General features: G+C 34.3%; 1 protein-coding gene across 50 annotated transcripts in view; it reads right to left on the bottom strand.

Annotated features, from left to right (window-relative positions):
* Window positions 1-20,527, bottom strand: part of RIMS2 (regulating synaptic membrane exocytosis 2) — a 447,523-nt gene that overhangs the window by 144,009 nt on the left and 282,987 nt on the right. For 47 of the 50 annotated variants that reach the window (XM_088177854.1, XM_088177865.1, XM_088177882.1 and 44 more), the window contains 2 exons: window positions 17,675-17,831; window positions 14,396-14,512 (listed from right to left, as the gene is read on the bottom strand). In XM_088177854.1, the coding sequence (XP_088033980.1) occupies window positions 14,396-14,512; window positions 17,675-17,831 (274 nt within the window). The remainder of the gene's footprint in view (window positions 1-14,395; window positions 14,513-17,674; window positions 17,832-20,527) is intronic. The other 3 variants (XM_088177822.1, XM_088177829.1, XM_088177860.1) reach the window with 1 other exon arrangement.

Here is a 20,527-nt window from a genome sequence, read left to right as displayed (position 1 = left end):
GAATACAAAATTTTTCAAGTTAAGAATTATGCTTAAAAAAATCTGAAGTCAAATTAATGGAGGGCTAAAAAGAAAATGAGGTACTTAAAGCTGTGCAGATTAGTTGTTCTGTATTTAGAGAAATATGGCATAAAGTGCACTGTAAATTTAAATATCATTAGTGTATGCCAATTAGAATTTTAGACTACGCTTCATAAAAATTTATTACTAAACTCTATCTATTTTTACTATATAAATTAAAATACCTTTCAGGAGTATAGGCTGTGTCATCATAATATGAATTAGGCACTCTTCTCTCCTGCCTAGTCCTCCTGAATATGGAATAAATAGCACAGATATTTCAGACATTTCAGAGGTTGCTTTTTTCATTATATATTCCATTATTGTAGTATTAAGATTTGATGAAGATAGAGCACATTTCTTCAATTCAGCGGTATACTCTGAACATATATTTTCTAATATATATATATAAAATTGTAAACTTCTGCTTTCAAATTCTATTCAAAAATAATTAATAACTTATTAGCACTTAATCAATGCACACATATTTCATGGAAGTAAAAAGTTACATTGACAGAAAAGTAGTTGAACAACTGAGAATGTTCACCAAACGTAGGATTTGGATGTTAAAAAATGTCTGCTGGGTAAAACAAAAGTCAGGAAAGAAAATGGAAGCAAAATCTAATTTCCTTAAATAAAAAAACAGAAATTCTACCTGAAAGAAACCTCACATCCTGCACAAAACATAAACAAACCAGCTCCTATGGACTTACAAACACTAAACTCAAAGGCTAAGTGAAAAAAATAAATTGCACATAATGTGGTGCTCCTGCTGATTAAGCTGAGTTCTGAGGTAGGTCAGTTGAGAAATAAGTTCATGCAGTAAGGTTTCCAGCATAATTTTATTTGGAATGAACTGCTAACATTTTTTTAATACAAGGACATCGTTAAGAATAAGATCCTTGAAAACATTATTTTTCATTGAGATCGTGTGTGTGTCAGACAAAATGTGTTACTGTCAAATTATGAATTAGCCCATATAAGTCTGTAGGATTCTGAACTGGGGGATATAAATAAAAGTGTAAGTAAAGCTCCACATGTCGAGCCATGATGTCTTGTGTGCATTCAGTGTGAGTAGCTCAGCAGTGTGAGCTGACAGCAGCTGCTGCTACTGTGCTGACTGCAACCTTCACCAGCCAGGGGAACTTGGGGTGGGGTCCTGAGCAGCAGGATGCTCCTGACAAGACCCCAGGCCCTAAGGGCTCTGAAGCCACTGAAGTGCACAGGTGCTTATTGCCTTTCTTAGGCAGATGTTGGAGTAAATAACTTGTCAGTGCTGCTGTTCCTCCTGGGATGGAAAGAGTTGGACTTCTTCAAAAGAGGGGAGCTATCAGAGAAACAAAATGATGAACACCATAACCTAAAAATGACCTCAGAAATTAAGGTTTTTGCTAATGTAAATGTGTCCTAGAACTAATGAAGTCTATCATACCAGATAAACAGTAACTGACACAAACTTCAGGAGATAAAAGATGAAAGAGAACCAAGTTGTCTCTCTGTGGGGGAAAGAAAAAAGGAAAAAAAAATGCTAGAAGAGACCACAAAAGTTAATGGGGTGGCTGTGAATGACTACAAGATAAGCAATAAAAGGAGCCATGAATAACAAAGGCAAGTAATTTTGACTAATATATCTATATGATTTATTTGCCTGCAGGACACAGATACTGATGGATTCAGAATGACATGAGATAAAAAACTCTGTCCCAGACAAGAGACTCTTTCCTGAATGCTGGACTGTACAGAACAATATTTGCTATTTTGATGAATAGGGGAAACTGAAAAGTTGTTTCATATGCATGATAAAGTGAAAGTAAAAGAGAGGAAGAGATGTGGTTGCTTGATATCAACAAGACATTGATTAAGGACGCAGAACAAAGAAGGCAGGAATAACACGCTGGGCTACAAAATAATGTATTTTAGAGTAAACACTGAACTGGGGAAAAGTGTAAAGATAAAAGAGAAAATATTGTTTAAAATGTAATTTTTCATATATTTGCAATAAAAACGAAGAATAGAAAATTGCTTAATGTTTTTCAATGAGTAAGAAGAAACTGGATAATGATTATGCTATAAATTGTCCTGAAATTGTGGTTAGAATACAGGAAGAAAGAAAGGATGAAAAACTAGGAACTACAATTGTGTCTGTGAAGTACTCAGAGGAGTTCCTATCTGGTAGGATGACTCAAGTAACTTGAACACTAATGTTACCCAAAGGCAGCCTGGATTCAAGAAGATCATAGCATCCAGGATCAGTTTCTAGGCCCAAGGAATCTCAAGATACTGTTCTAACAGTGAGCTAGAAATATTCCACTTCATGTCAGATTTTAATTTCTGATCCCAGGCGGAATTAGCTTTAATAGTCTTATGTTCATAAAGCCCTGGAAAAGATTTTCCCACTGCTTAAATCCTACTTTTTCATCTTTATGAAGTACTGTAACTTTTGCCCTTTATTTTCATTGATTTTAATTTATTTTTGAGAGATTAATTTCAGAAAGAAAGATTGAGATTTATAAGTTAAGAACCTCAAAGTAAGACAATTTTAGAATAGCTCCAACTTTCACTAATATCCGAGCAGTCACAGACATAACCAGTGATGTGAAACAGGTTCAGAGAAACTAGTGCAAATCAGAGTATGTATCTAAGACAAAAAGTATCTAAAAATTAGTTATTTAAATAGCATACAAATGAGCACATTTCATCATGCATTTTAAAAAAACAAACAAAAAATCTCTCTCTTTACTGAAGTTTCTACATGTTTCTACATAAAACTATCTATACACTTCCTTTATACTAAGCTTCATGTAAAACAGTATCATTTCAAAATGAATGCTTGACTGAGTTCTAAATGTTAAAATGGCCAATATACCATAGCTTTGGATAATTTTTAAAAAGCAATATTTCTTTCAAAGAATTTTTCAGATCCTTTTTTGTTTCTGTATCCAAAATTAATTTTACATTCACTTAAAAATATATTGATACAGGATCTGAATCCAGTGCAAGCATTAATGAACTTCTCTGACTAATATCCAGAGGGCAGCCATGAAGTTAATATATGAAGAGTTCTTCTTGCTTTAGAAATTTTTGCATGGCTCGTCTTGTAAAGCAATACCTCTATCAACCATCGTATCTGATCTGAAGTCATCACTTCCTTTTTATTGGTTCACAGTTTTCAGATTGATATTCTTATTTCTATTTACACATAACTATGTAAACTTTTTTTTGTTTCTGAATTTCTGAAAATATCTTAATTACAGTACTTCAGCAGCATCACTTAAGAGCCACTGTATTTCAAATCACAAGATATTTCACAGAAATTGTTATGGGCTCAAATTTTCTCTCCATATATTTCATGTGCAAATAGGAAATATAGTGTTCTGCAATCATACACAGGTATTGTGAGTATGTACAACTATTCTTAAATCACACAATAGGCAGTATACAAATATAAACAATGTAAGCTTACATAAGCATACACTTTTACTTTTCACTCTATTTTTCAGTTATGCAAAGTATAAGACTTCAGAAAGATACTCTTTCTGTGCAGAAGTAAAGTAGATAGGCTTTTCCTTGTTATTTCAAAGAGAATAATAAATGCTACAAGCACTCTGGAAAACTCCAGCAAAAATAAGGGTTATAAAAGACACAGACATATAATATCCATATAACCTATTTTAAAACTGACTTCTGCAAAGCTATTCAGCACCTCTTGGGATTTACTCATGTCCCAGAGTAGTCAGTTTTAAGATGAATATATACCCAGAGTATTACAAAACATATTCACTGTATGTGTTTATCTCTTAAAACATAAATCACATTCTCAGTTTGGAAATCAAACACGGCAGTGTCAGTGTGGCAGAGCTAATGGTATACTCCACATCAGTTATACCTCTCAAGATCATAGTAAGCACCCTCAGAATAGGTACGGCACATGGTACGGGAGCGGAGTAATCGGATTGCATCTTCACAAAACAGAGGATACATTGTGTGATCCTGGCTGTCAAAACAGAATGGGTGAACACAATGAAAAGCAACAAAAAGATGAAACGAGGACAAAACAACATGAAAAGCAAGCAATGTCAGCAACAGAACATGACTGGAACATTTGGCAAACTTTGCAAAACTACTTTTAAAAATTGAAGTATATTGGCTCGTAGATACAAGAGCTACAAGACTGTGAGAAAGGTATCACTCTCCAGTTTTATCATAACCTTTAACTCAGCCACTCATATATGATTTTTTTAATATTAAAATCACAGTATTAGCATGTGTTTCCTTGTTTAAATTATTTTCTTTATATACTCTGCAAAAGATATCAGTGATGTAAATAAAGCATAATCTTTGAGGACCATCAATTATAGACTATTGGCAGTGAGAAAATATTCAAGTGAAACACAGGAAGAATTACCCAGTGTTCGTGTGCACACTATGTTAACAAATCTAATGATAATACTAACTCAATTTCTAAGTTGTCTACTACTATACACAGACAAATAAAACCAGAAGTGAACATATAGGTACAGAAATACATGCATTACCCACACAGAGTCACACAGAGGAAAACATATACCTGACATCCCTGTAATGGTGATCTGTGGACTGGGTGTACCGGGAACGAGGTAAAGTAACATAATGACTGAGGGGATGGCAGAAAGAAAAATACAGATATGAAACAATAAGATGGAGAAGGAATGGTACACAACACAAAACAAAAAACATTATAATCCAAGAATACAGGAGCTACAAAAAAATTTTTAAGAGCACTGGACTTTTTAACAAAATAGTATGATATATTGTTCCAAAGGTAAAATTATCTAAATGATTCACATATTTATTCTTAGAAGCCGGTGGGACATTATGGATCAAGAAGATAGCTAAAATTTAGAATTTTCTACAGTATTTCAGTTAGGAAGAAAAAATGCTTAAATCTCTGAAAGCAACTCTAGGCGTCAGATTGCCTAGTCCCTTGTTTGAAGGCAGTCATAATTTTAGCATGAATAATATCTTTGAAAGAGATTTAACTAATCTGTCTGAAAGGCTACCACCATTTGGAAATCTGTCCCCACGTAGCTCCAGAGCTTTCCTGTCTCTAAGTGTAAGTTCTCCTAATACTGATCATATTGTGATGAAAGGTGAATTTAGATCAAAGTGTTTCATTATTTAAATAAATAATGAAGAGATAAAACATCAGTACCAGAATATGCCAAAAAACCTAAATGCAGTCCAAAATAAAAAAAAACTAAGTTATTTATATTTTGTTTGTATTGGGAAACAATGTCAAAATTTATACATTTTAAATGTATTTGTTACACTAGATATTCTCCAAATATCAAAATTAGAAGAAAGTAATTTTACTTTTAATATAAGTATATGCACATAGTACAAGGAAAAGGGTTTGGAAAAGAGAGGGTTTTACCATTAACAAGGAGTTATTGACTACAGTTTCCCTGAGGCTGGGATATTTCAAAGGAAAGTCTAATCACAACAGTCCACATTGGAAGTTCAAACTGACTTCACAAGAAACATGGAAAACCTCATCCTTCATTTTTATTTCTTGTATCTTAATTTGCTTATGATTACTGTTTTTCCAGGAATCACATTGTTAACAATAGGTATATTATCTTCACTTATTATATTTGCCTCTTTTGCATGAGGATAAAATGCACCATCACCTACAAGAAAATATTCCTTAAAGTAGGTTAATTACATATAAATTTTTGTGTTCATTTCTTGTCAAATAAATTCAAGAGAAGACTTTGCACTATAAAAAAATACTTTAAATACCAGACTATGCAACTTAAATTTTGTAGTTTGTTACAAGAATGAGGAGAGGTACACAATCCAACAGGGCCCAATTTGACATGATACAGTTAAAATTTGAAGCACTAATAATTATTAAAGTAGTCAGAGTTTACACTGTAGGCTGCAAAAAACTATAACTGTTCTTAAACTACTGTAAAGACCTAAGTATCAAAAGCAGTCTACCCATAACAGCCTGTCAGTCAGCATGCTGTCAAGAAACATAAAAAAAAAATCACCATGCTCTTAAAACTTTCTTTGGAATATATGCACACCCACAGGAAGAACAATCAAATAAAATTGTAGGAGTCTACCCTCCAGGAGCTAAATGTACAACAATGGCAAACTGCATACCAGGTTATTCTCTCCACTACATGGATACATTCCCAGGCTATGTCCACATGAATATACCTTTAAACTATTCAGATGCAACCCTGGAATTAATACCTCAAAACTCTTGCTCTAGTATTAATAAGCAATTAAGTGTTTCCAGCTGGTAGATGACATCTTAATTTTAACAATTTGCCTTTTATCTTCCCAGTGAATTGCTGACAAGTTTTCCTTGTAGTCTTTGAAAAATATATGACATCAATAAATACTATATATTTAACCACGATTTAAAAACCAACATCTTAAACAAAACTAGGACTTCAGGCAGAACATATGTTGCAGAACATTAATTCCATGGGCATGCACATGCTGTTTGCAAGTCGATTATTTACTGTCCATAAGAAGGAACACCCCAGACTGTTCGCTTCCCTTATTTTTATGTGAATGAGACACCATCGGTTCATGTTCTGCTTAGGATTTCAGTCCTAACAGCTTTTCATATCTCCACCAAACTATGCTGATTGCCCAAGTTCTGGTATCAGGTTTTGTCCTAATACTTCTAGAAACTCAGAACTCCAGTGTCCTTACCAAGTTCTCAGAATTCTTCTTGGGAATTTCTGGCAGGCAGTTCAACCTTTTATCTTTTTTTTATTTTTATTCAGTTCAGAATTTCAGAATCAGAGTACGATAGCATGATAGTGTGATTTAGATGGCATTTAGATACAGCCACTTATAAAATTAGATATGCAATAAGTTGTAACTGGTTTAAAATAAGCTTTCTCATCACCCAGAACTTTGCTTATCTATATATAGGAGCGGGGTTAGCTTGAGCTTATACTTGACCTGACCCTCTGGAATTACTGGCTATTCATACTTTTCCTTTTTTCTCAGAGCCCATGTTAACCATGGTGTCTAACTTAATAGAGTCATAGAACCACTATCAAAGATCATCAAACCCAACCTTTGACCAAATATCACTATGCCCACTAAACTATATTGTAAAGTACCTCTTCTACTCGTTTTTTTGGCACTTCCAGAAATAGTGACTCAACCATTTCCCTGGGGAGTATGTTCCAATGCATAGACTCTCCTCTCTTTCAAATATTTCTTAATATCCGACCTGATTCAACATGCAGAGCAAATTGCTTAAATGCCATCTTTCTTCTGAGCATCCAGCCAGTACTACACTAGTTGATTTTTTACCATTAAATATATTACTATACATTTTTTATATATTTAGGTTAAAATAAATTCTTTAGGCTTTTATAAATATGTTAGCAACACCAAAAATGCCTATGACTTAGTCTCAATATCCAAAATTGAAACATACACCACATTTATTTGGATAAACTCCAGTATAAACCACTTAAAATTCATAAAGTGAATGTGTTATAATGTAGTAAAAACATCAAGTTTTGCATTGCCTTAGTGCCAAAGAACTCCAGTGATGTTCCAGATCTCCAACTCAACTAAATATATCATTTGAGCTTTTAATGAAAACCATTACCCTAATTGCATGGGAATGCTCAGAATACAATGGAGACATGGAAAAAATTTAGATATGTCAGATTTTTAATATGAAAGAAACCTCCAGGATAACTTTTTTTCTTCTTTGCAACCTTGTTTTAGATTTCTAGCTTCTTATCACACATTCTTTACTTTCAACATTATAATAGTCCATGGCAGAAGTATGTCAAATGATGGTATGGCAAAATGAACATAACCTGCATCCTCACAGACTTATGAAACATTACCTATTTTGTTACAGATAGAACAGACAGAAAATTTTCAGCAAAACTTCATTTTACTTATATTAAAATAATGAAGTTATTCTAATAAGGCAGCATTATAGGTTTTGCAACATTATAATTATTATACACAGACACACACATACTCCCATCACCTTCCACACTCTATCAGGTGAAAAGAGATTTCCACTGTTCTGCCAAGGAGACTCCATGTACATAGGTAAACAGGATAACTTTACCTTTCTTCAAGTGAAGAGAAAATTACTTGAAATTCTTCTGATATTGCTTGCCTATTTGTCCATTTTCTTACAAAATTCAGTGACCATTAGTGTAAGAAAACAGAAATCAGTGATTCAGCAATTGATTAGATTGCCAAATTGGAAGTACTTAGTGTAACATACCAGAATAGTCTCAGAAGCACACTTTAAAACACTCACACACATAGTACTTCACTTAAGCCTCATGCAATACCTTTCTGTTCTTCCTATGCAAGGGGAATTTAACCTGTTCTCTATTGTGTGGGATAATTTATTCAGTAGTAAAGAAGAGGTATTTAGGAGATACCAGGTCCTCAAATTTGACTGACTTTCCAGCTTCCCTACTAAAGTGGGCAGTAGCCTCCCAAGTGTTTTTGTGGAAAGGCTAAAGTACTGTGTATGATTACACACTTGTGCTCATTGGAATATCCATAAATAATTCTGAATGCAAAACAAGTCTTTGTGTTCCTTTCCATTAGAGCCTGTATGAAAGAAACTCAGCTGACACAAGAAACTTCTCTCATCCTATCACAGTTTATCTATTCCCATATTCAGCTTTTTCCAGTGTATTATCTGACTGCAATTTAAGCAATATATTTTATCATTGGCAATAGTATTATCCTCTATTTTCAGTAATACTCCTTTGCATTTTTTTCTGAAATAACAATGTATGAAAAGTATAAAATTATTTAAATCGCAAAAAAATAAATCTAATTTTTTTACCGGCATGAATTTGCCTTTAACAAAAAACTTCCCAATTTCTCAAGTTATAATTTTCTGAAAAACTAGCAATGTGATAAAATAGGAATTAGCTTAATCAGACTGCAGAGTAAGAAACCAGTGGTTTTAGGAGTCAGTTGGAAATTTAGGGGGGAAGAACCATTGAAAGTGGTAAAAAAGAGAAAGCTGCCATATAAAATTTAGGGGAAGTACTGTGGGAAGGAATGAAGTAAAAAATTGTGCTTGGGATCACATTGACTGTGAGGTTGGCAATGAATTGTTCAAGGGAAAAGGAGCTGGGATCTAATAAAATGATGTGGATTCAGAGAAAAGATGCAGCTCTATGAGCAGCTTACTCATTTCAACAATGGAAAGCAATTACTACAGCTGGTTACTTTTTCCAGGGCCCAGTTATACCATTCTAAAAGATTATATTCTCATCTGCATAAAGCAACAGTTAACGTTCCCTGTGGTAGAATGTTTTCCATGCTGCTTCCCAAACACCTGGCAAATCACACCAACAACGTGAATAAGTGTGAACTCCAACTCTTAACTCTTAGAAAATGTCAAATGTCATTCAAGAATAAAGTACTAGTTATGTAATTTCCCCTTCTACATTTAATTGAATATATTAATAGAATAGTTTTATTTAATAATTGGGTTTTTTAAAGAAAAAAGTATTTTTCTTTACTTATAAACATCAACAATTTTTCCACCAATAATGGTATGGATTTTTTTTGTTACATCGATTCTGTCAGAATTTCTGCTAATCTCCTGGGACAGATGAAATCCTAGAAATGTTCTATCTGAATGTAACTAACAATTTGAAGACTTTAGTGGTGAAACAATAGCAATTATCAGCAGAGAATTTGTGAGCTGACACACATTCAATCAAGATGAGTTTCAATAAGAAAATCAGTATCACATTATCACAATTCTCCCCATACTGCATTTTAAAATCATTTCTCCAAAGGTGGAACAGAGAAGTCTTTTATCAGAACTGAATTATTTTTAATACAGGCCTTTTTTTTTTTTTGCTTTTTTTTTTTCCCCAGTGCATTTTATTCTGAGGAATATATCTATGACTCTTGGTGGTGGTGGGTTTTTTTTAAATTTGGCTCAAAGCTTCTTCTTCACCACTTTCCTATGCCAACATCCCTGATGGAGATAATCATCCTTCAGCAGACTCATGGAGGCACCAGGTGGGTGGTACAGATAATTGTGCAATTAAACAGGGATTTGAAAGGAGAAAAAGAACTTAAAAAACACTGCAATTATTGAGATTCAATCTAATGCAAACATTTTATAACATAGCTATAAGTAAATTTTCAGCAATGCATTTCTTTTACTGGGTATTTGAAGACATAAAGCAGTGACATTACATATCCCCATGTGGGCATGCTACCCACATGATACATTCAACTGAAACCTGAAAAAATTATCCCAAAATTTCCTAATAAATCATCAGGAATCCTTTACACTTTACAGTATCTTTGTATTTTAATCTGCATTTAAATGATTTCACAGTAAAATTTAACTAAATAATAAATAAATCACTACCTAATTACATATTATTCAGCTTTGAATAGACTTTGAAAAAAAAATCTGTTCTTTTCAGTGTTTTAGTACGGAAATATGTATAAAAAATATTTTCCTAGTTTAACTTAACCTGGCACTTAACGTAATAACAGTATGGGATTAGAAGCCTGCTACCCATAGATAAAGCAACTGCATAGTTTAAGAGGATATTTAGAAATATAAAATTTATGCTGCTCTTGATCACCTTTAATTTTGTGTCAAATAATAGAAACAGGTATTTACACTGTGTTTTAGCTAACATGTAACAGGCTCATTATAGTGAATTATTTTGGTCTTCGCTGGTTTGATTATAGCAAACAGAATTTTTTGGTATCTATTTCAACATTTACTTCATGTTAAAAAAAACAAGCCACATGCTTTCAACAGAATGAAAAAACCAAGTGTGTATTCAAATATGTGAATGAAATCTCCTCTCAGTAACAGGGGTGTGATAGTCCTGCTAGTCCCAGCATATCCAGATAACATCACATCTTTGAAGTGATTTTAAAATAATGGACAATATTTCTCTAAATAATCATGCTTATGACCACCCTATTAGTTTAACAAAACAAGTAGCAACTTTTCTTCTTTCAAATGCAAAGTGTGCAATACCTTTGATGAACAAATAGTGGGTAATTTCCCTTTTCTCTTGCTTTCATCTAAGTGCCCCTCAGAAAAACACTTTTGCTTCAGGAGTTTTCTCATATATTTCTCCTGCAAGACTCGTTGAGTTAGGCATTCTCAGAACGCTCTGGCTTAACATACCTATGCTAAATTCACCATTAGCAATGTCATCCCTCAGGGAGAACCCACTTAGGATATCAAATATAATTAAATTAATAGTTGCTAAATAGTATCTAAGTTTGTTGAAGTTGTGGGCCTGAGTACAATTTTCTCACACTGTCTTGGTGTTTGTTCTTAAGTGTTGATATACCTTTCAGAAAGAAACACACAGATATAGTTCGGTGGTTTTGTTGTTATTCATTATTTTCTTTCTAGAACTATGCTAAGATTCTCACATTTTTCCTTGAATTCACTCAATTATATTGATTGTTTAAATATAGCACTCTGAAGTTAAATCCAATTCCAAATTTTTCTCAATAGTTTCATCATTTGATTGGTTTCAGTCTCTCAAGTGAGGTAAAAGTTAGTTTTAGAGATTTTATTAAAACATGTCAAACTGACATTTCCAAGGTTATTCCATTCCAGATAAATGTTCTTATGGAACTTGGGTCCATATTAGGTCATAGAGATTAATATTTCTTAATATTACAAATGTAGGCTATTTCATAAGAGTATGAGTACCCACAATAAACCTTACATTTTGATAACAATTAACTAGTAGACCTATATTAAATATACAGGTAACAAATTAACATGGTTTTTCACTTTGAGTTAGCAGTGCACACAGTATAATTTGGCACTTTTGTTAATACAGCAACAGATACAAATTTAAACTGTAAATTTACCCTTATATTATATAAAAATAAGTATATGATATAGCCATATTTTACATGTTTAAGAGTTTGGTGTTTGAAATTAAAATTATCTCCTATTAAATTTAAAAAAATGTGTCTTTCTGGGTTTCAAAAAATATTTTTATTTTCAATTCTAACTATGCATTCAATTTTTAAGGAATGTTTACATTGCCATTAGACTTGAGGTCATTAGGCTTTTTGTATGTGGTTTCAACTAACTCTTCAGTGCCATATACCTTAGAGAACTTAATGGTGAATTATCTATCAAAGGAAGAATTTTATTCATATTCTCAGTCATACTTTAACCTAGCAACTGAGCATGCCTATAAGACAGTACTGTTTCCAAATCCCTTTTTTGCAAGCAGTTTCAAAAGCTGTTTCATGGAAACAAGAAACCATCAGAGCTGTGGGAAGGAAATATGTGATTTGTTTTAAGAGCCAAGTGTGGTTAACATGTAGAGAGATTACAAACCTATACAAAAATGCAGTTTTTCAACTTCCTCCAACTGCCTGCAGTTCCAGAATATTTCGGGAGCAACACTATTAAACAGCTACTTTAGGGATACCATTGGGTTTTTATTATATAACAGAGACAGTTCACAAATATTCATTTAAAGAATTTGAAATCTAATAATCTTTACATGCATAAAATCACTGACAAATTAACAATGCATATTAAAAATATATATATTTGGAAATTGTCTTTTCCTGTTCAGAGATTGCATGTTGCAATAGAGGCATAACTAGCCAATAATTTGATTACACAGGCAACCACTCACCATGAACGAAGAGGAGAATTTCTCTGTGTGTTTTGGAAAATACAGACAACATATAAAACTGTGTTTAAAGATTAAGAGCACACCTATCAAGCAAAAACCTATTAATCTAGAACAGTCGTGAAAATTCAATAATCTCATCTCCAAAAACCTTCTGACATTGTTTTTTTGACATACTCTAGAAAACCCAATTATTTTTCTCTAAATCAAGTCGGTCCAGCAGGGATTATTTGACTGAAGGGATGGAAAAACATTGTGGTATAGTACTTCAAGCAACCTTTCACAGCTATGCATTTATCTGGGAGGCAACAAATGAACTTGCACAGTGAACAAATGCAGCAGCACTCCATAAGGCATACACAGGCTCGAAGGACAAGTTTAGATCCTGTTTCATTGGTCTAAAAATCAACACAACATTGTATCCCAAAAGCATTCTGTAATTATCTTTTAAGGAAACTTCTTCTGAAATGAAAATATTATAATCTTTTGAAAAATATTGTCTTGTATTCCATACAATCATTGGCCATCACATTACTGGTCTCTTAAGAAATATTAATCTTTTCTGTTCAAAATTGCTAACAAAGAGCCACTGATTTCTCAAATTCTTTGTATTACAATTAGAAACCCCAAAGATGTGTTTTGATCACTTGAAAATAACCTGTAATGGCTATCTGTAAAAGTATTAACTTCAAATACTAGTCATTTATTACTCAAGATTACAAAATGTATCTGTATTATTCCTTGGTATATGCAATTATAAAATGAGACAAAAGCTAGCAATTATGCCTTTCATTATAAAGTGCAGGAATTTCAACTTGGTGCAAAAAAGATGAAAGATTTTAAAAATTAAAGGTAATAAATGTTTTTTGTTTTGATTTTCTGCCTGAAGACAATGAGGTGAAAAAGACCAATAATTTTTTTAAAGTCAGAAAGTCATTGCCACAATTAATTCAAAATTAACTAAATTGTTCAATTATTGCTGCAATTATTTTTTATAGAATTCATATTAAAATTCATAGAGGTTGCTAAAGCTCTGCTTACTGTTTGGGAAGTTCCATTAGGCAAAACATTAGTCACAGTCAGATGTGCCTCAAAAGATTCCTATTTCATACATGCTGTACTAATCATTTTTCATTTTCTCTTTTACAAAGTGTCTCAGAAGGTTGAGTAAAGACAAAAACAGAAGACAGTACTAGAATATACTTTTGTTACACCTGTGAACTGCACTGTATCCGACAGGAGCATTACATTAATACTGAGCTGAAATAATCTATTTTTATGCCTCTTTATTCAGCAGCAAAAATGATCAAGTCTACTGATAGATTTTTAAAAGACGTTTAGTACTTCAAAAATTCACTTATATAACACAAAACGGTATTTTTATAAAAAAGGACAATTAAACTATTCAACTTTTATGTTATACATTTCTCGCAGATTTTTTTAGATACGCTCTTGGCAAGCAAACACTCACTGGACAGTTCGACCTTATGTGCACTGATATTTTGTAACGTGTGTCATGTAGCCAGTGGATAGATGAGAAATGCTAATCTCTGGGATTAGGTATGTAATTTACTTTAGCAAGCTACCATAGTGCAGTTGCTCACGCTGATGCATGTAGGCTACAGCTGCCTGTAGCCCGAGCCAGCGCTTACCTGTCTCTGTCGGGGGAGTAGTGGTCGTCCATCCCTCGGTGCCTGTCCATGCGGTTCAGGGTGTTGTAATGAGCAGGGGTCGATCGAGTCCCTCGCAGGCCCTGATCCACATTCCGACTAAGGACAAAAGAGATCAGGTTCTGAGTTCTGAGTGTGCCTGGATGACATCCTCTCACTGGTTTGTACAAACAGCTATCAGCAATCATGTTGGTAACAAGATCTGTTAGCTAACCAGACTTTTCCACATATTTAAAGCACAAAAATTTTAAATCTTAAAGGTAAAAAAAATATTTCTCATTTAGAAAATGGTTCCAAGTCCATTATAGGGATAGAGTTGGTTTTTTTATTTGTTCCAATGTGTTTCTTCTGGAAATAAGTGAAAAGCTTTTCTTTTTCCTGCTTTAAAAATATTAATCTTGCACAATATTTCATTAGTCTTTCTAGACTTCAAGTAAAAATTCATTTCTGACAGAAACATATTTTAAAAACTTGTAAACAATTTTTCATGAGTTCTTGGTTTTGGCTTTACTATAAAGATGTAAACTATAGTAAGACACAATGGGGACTTGGGGCTGTTACAGTAGAGTGCAGCCTGCTGAAAACATTTTCACCTGAATTTAAAGCTGATTGTTTTGCCCTGGAAAACTTTGTAATCTCACTAGAAAAAAATCTGAGAAAACCCATAACCATTTAATTAGCTGTAAGTGGTACCCATAGTGCAAGCTTGGTTAAAGAGCACCAGCCACCAGTACTGAGACCAAAGTTTTGCCTATTGGTTGTTTTGCTCAGTTTATCTATCAATACCTACTGGCACACACCAACTTTACTTTTTGTGCTCTTTTTTATACTTCCTTCCTGCAAGAACAGGTAAATAGGAGACAACAGTTAATTGTAATATTTATTGGATAATGAAAACATCATTGTTTTGTAATAACAAATTGCATGCTTCCCTCCACATAAATTAAAGATTTAGACCAATAAATTCTTCTGTCTCCTGTCCTTTACTGCAATCTGCACTAGTGTGAGCCTCACTTTCCTTTATTTTTCTGTTTTATATCACTCAGGTCCCCTTTCCCTCCTTGTCACTTTGTCTGCCTTTTTGGTACCTGTCATCCTTTGTCATTTACCAGTTTCTGACAAGCGTTAACTTGTACATGTATCCTTCACTGCTGCGGCCATGACATTATTTGTTTCTGCATAGAAGTGCTATAAAGATGTTGCATTACACATAAACTTTTGCTTTCAGCTCCACCTCCTTTGCCATTGAGTTTACTCTGGCTAGCAAAGAGTAACAAGAGCAGTAACAATTTCTTGTCAGCTACAATGCAGTGGTCTTTGGTGGAGTTTCTTAACAAAATTAAGTAGGACTGAGGACTATAAAATGGTTTCTAAGAAATTACAGCAACTTCTGTGGCCCAAAAACTCCTGCCTGCAGAGGTGTCAGTAATGGGAAATCTCTGAGCATGCAGAATGCTCACTGCAGTTAGGGTACCTACAGAGCAGCACATGTACAACAACTTCACCTGAACAGGGTGCAAAAGTGATTAATAATTCTTATCAATTTCCTGAGTACATCTGCATTTTCAGTACAACTAAAAAAGATATTTCTATAACCCATAGATTATACTTTTCTTCTACAAATCTTCAAGCTATTATAACCTAATTTTCTGAGCTCAACAAGTCAAAACATTGATTTTGGGCAGGGAAATACTACACAAATAATGCATTTGATTCTGACATTGTAGGAAACAGCTGCAATAAATTCAAAACTACATTTAAAAATTTAGTTTTAGGAAAGTTAAAAAGCAAGAGATTTTGAACATGTAAAGAAATCCAAGACTACAAGAAAATGAAAAGTAGATTTTTCAATGATGTTAAACAAGTGGTAATTACCAGCTTGGGTGAAAGCTCTGCCCAAGCATGCATGCAGACATAAAAACATAAAAACACAAACATACACAGAGAGAGATTTTGCTCACATTTATGTCTATACCCAAGACAAATAACCTCTGGAGATTTAGCACAGGCAATTACTTAGGCTGAAATCAGTAGAGTAAAAATCAGAATAGGCCTCTTTGTGTCTACCATTTATGTCTCATTTCAAGTCAGGCTGACTTGGATTTAAATAGGTTTAGATTTCAAGTAGAAACACAGTTTCTACCTCTTAGCTGTATGAGATGATGTGGGATAATTTGGAATCCTAATATCTCACTAATGCAAAAGTATATCCTATAGGCTACAACCATTAGAGGAAATGGTAAGTAAAAACACAAGTAAGATATTATGAAGTCAAGAGAATTTGAATTTAACAAAAAGAACAAAGATAACAGAAAGGAAAGCGGAGCACAAGAGAATTGGGATGACTGTAAGAAAAGGAGAGGAACGTGTACCTGCCAGGAAATACTGGATATTAGATCTTTAGTATCAAAGGGGAACTGTGAACATTACAGGGCAAAAGAGATAACAGAGGTAACTTCCACTTTCATTTCAACTGAATTACATCATTGGGAAACCTACCCATACATAGCAATAAAAGGGCTGGAATAGAGAATTCCCATTTACATCTGTCCTTCTGCTTCCTTTCTCTTAAGAAAGCTTTTCCTGCAGAGTATTAAATCAATTATTGGGTGTCATCCAAAAGTAGTAGCTTTTGGAAGAAATTTCCTGGTCTAATTCTCTCAAGATAAATAGTTATCAGAGATCTTCCAAGATCAGGAATTGATGCCTTTCACTATAAAATTGCAGGTCTGTCAGTTTATTTGTGATGATTTAGAAGTATGAAAAAAATAGTAGAAAGGAAGCTGCTGCTGGCAGCAAGGGAGGCTCCCCAGAATCTTAATTCTACAGAAATAAAAGGGGTGGAAACATCCGCTGTCATATGAATGCTAAGGAAGTATAGAACGATCACATACTATAAAACATGGCACTTGCAAATAGCTCTAGAAAATGAAAACGTGGAGAGATATTTTTCTTTCCTTAGATTGGACTGTACTGGATTTTGAAAGTCTAGATATAAATAGGCAGAAGTAAGATACAATTATGAAATCATATAATAATAATAATGAATAATATAGTAATAATAAAGAATACATAACACAAAATTATATATATAAATTAGGCACATCACTATACTGTAAGAAAAAACATTATTGACTTTACATAATTTTGTAAGATCTAACCAATTCATTGCCATTTTGAAAGACTGGAGCTTATTTCCAGTGTTGCTACAAGATCAATACCACTTTAATTTGTACAAGTGCATAGTTAAACAAGATTTACCTTTGTGGGGGAGGGACACTGGGAGACCACGATCTAGTCCGTCCTATACTATCTCCACGGTGAGGGGACCCTGATCGAGAACAATGATTAGATGACATTACTTGCTCTGGCACTGACAGTGTTGAACTTTGAAGATCTCTCCCATTATGTCGGTAGTCTAAAAAGAAATGCAAATATTCAGTGAATCTGAAGTTGTGCTTTTCAGCTTCCTGCCATACCTGTAGTAGTGAGAAACTCAATAAAAGATGGGATTTGATCAAGAATGTTATCATGTGCTCTTGGGTTTTATAATAAAGCATACATATGTAAAGTTGACTCCTGTTGTTATGCTTTTTAAGTACAATTACAGTTCCTATAGTTATACTTTAAAAGTATAGAAATTAATACCATGCACCAAACAGGGGACTTACCATTTATAGTTAACATTATGTCTTAATAAAAAAAAAATAAACTGATTTTCCTTAGAATAAAGAAACTAATTATTGCATTCTTAATTGAAATTATATTGCAAATGTTGCATATATTATTTTTCAAATAGAAATGCTCATAATTGAAAATTAATCCAAAATTTAGTTTACAAATTTGGGACAGGAAACTACTCTGGAGTTAAATAATGAGATTGAGTTCAAGAAAGATTTGTATTTCAGAAATAATTAAAGTAACAATAACTCAATGACATCAGGATTCACTCACAATTCTGAACTAAGAAACACAATTCCTTCACAAATAGCAAGCACCCAAGCCTAATCTTGAATAAACCCAAGAGAAGGCACAAATGACCTAAGCAAAAGCCTCCAAGGCAACTGGCCTAAAAGGCTACCACATGGACATTTAACACAGGCTTTTAATAAAAATCTTTTTAAAAAGCTGGATGCATTAAAAGTGATTGTCTTAATCTAATTGAAAAAGTTGAATTCACTGTCCCATGGTGCAATACTCTCTGTGGGAAAAAAAATGCTAGATATACAGCAATTTCAAGTAAGTTTTCCCAAATTGTGTGAGGATGAAATTAAAACATAATGATAAGAAATTGAAGATTTTCAATTGCTAACTTGATTATAATGCTTAGCAGAATAGGTCTTTAGAGAGTTCCTGCTGGCTATGACAACTGACATAACTGATTTCTTTCTTCTGAAAACAGTAACCAAACAAAGAATACTTAGAGAGATCCAACCTGCACTGGAAAAATTCTGGTTCATACAACTGTTATACTTTTCCCATGAGAATCTTCCAAGAGTATAATAATCTTCTGCTCATGACTTTTCTTATTTTTCTTCCCGGAAAATGTTCATAAGGACCTAAACAAAATCTTATTAATTAATAAATAACTTCTTCCTCCTCTGTTAGGGTGTAAACTGCTTTGTGTGTATCTGGTATGCATACATAAAGGGGAAAAAAAAGCACAGCACCATTACATTACACTAATATAAAGATGCTGAGGATCACATAATCTCTCCTCTCTACACAGCAGTCAAATGGTGTTATGTGTATCCTCAGCTAAGAGTCAGTAATGAAATACAGACTTTTATCCTCCATACAAAGTAAATTTATTATCGTAAGCACTGACAACACATATAGGGGCCAGTGCAACAGAATTCTGAAGTCACCAAAAGCAAGACAGGGGAAATTTTATCTATGTTTGAAACAGGGTGTTACTCACTCACTAATGAAAGTGTAGGTGATAAATAAATAAATTTTTTGCAAGTCAGTCTGGAAATCAATATGTTCTGCAATTCTGCAATTTTTTAACCAAAGTAAAAGAGCTAATGTAACAGTAGTGGAGAGTCCAGCCTGCAGCAGGCTCCTGGCAGGACCTGTGGATCTGTGGAGAGAGAAGCCCACCCTGGAGCAGGTTTGCTGGCAGGACTAGTGACCCACCCTGGAGCAGTTTGCTCCTGAAGGACTGCACCCTATGGGAGGGACTCATGCTGGAGCAGGTTATGAAGAACTGCAGCTGATGGGATGAACTGACATTGGAAAAGTTGATGAAGGACAGTCTCCCATGAGAGGGACCTCACTCTGGAGTAGAGGAATAGAGTGAGGAGGAAGGAGTGACAAAGTATGATGAACTGACTGCATCCCCCATTTCCATCTCCCTGTGCAGCTGAGAGGGGGGAGGTAGAGAACCAGGCAGAGTGCTGTGTCCAGCTCTGGGATTCCCAGTTTAGGGAGAACCTTGAGACGCTTGAGTGCATCCAGAGGAGGCAACAAGGCTGGTGAGGGGCTTGGAACACAAACTCTGTGAGGAATGACTGAGGGAGCTGGGGTTGTTCAGCCTGGAGAAAAGGAGACTCAGGGGTGACATCATCACTGTCTACAGCTCCCTGAAAGGTGGTTGTGGTCAGGTGGGGGTCAGTCTTTTTCACCAGGCAGCAACTGACAGAACAAGAGGACACAGTCTCAAACTGCACCAGGAGAGATATAGGTTGGATTAGGAAGAAGTTTTTTACAGAAAGAATAATAAGGTATTAGAATGCTTTGCCTGGGGATGTGGTGGAGTCACCATCCCTGGATGTGTTTAAAAAAAGACTGGATGTGACACTCAGTGCCATGGTCTAGTGTTTCTAGTGAGGGGTTAGGGTATGGGTTGGACTTGATGATCTTGGAGGTCTCTTCCAACCTAGTGATTCTGTGATACTGTCATACTGTAAACCAGGAGTCAAGTTGAGACCAGAGAGAAGGAAGGGGTGGGGGGAAAGTTTGGAAATTTCAGAGGGTTATTTTCTCATTATCCTACTCTGATTTTATTGGCAACAAAATAATTTCTCCGAGTTGTGTGTTTTGCCTGTGACCGTAAGTGGTGAGTGATCTCTTCCTGTCCTTATCTCGACCCACAAGTCTTCAGTCACACTT

This window comes from Sturnus vulgaris, chromosome 1 (genome assembly GCF_052056855.1).
Source record: "Sturnus vulgaris isolate bStuVul1 chromosome 1, bStuVul1.hap1, whole genome shotgun sequence".
NCBI classification, from domain to species: Eukaryota; Metazoa; Chordata; class Aves; order Passeriformes; family Sturnidae; genus Sturnus; species Sturnus vulgaris.
This window is presented reverse-complemented; position numbering and strand designations above follow the sequence as displayed.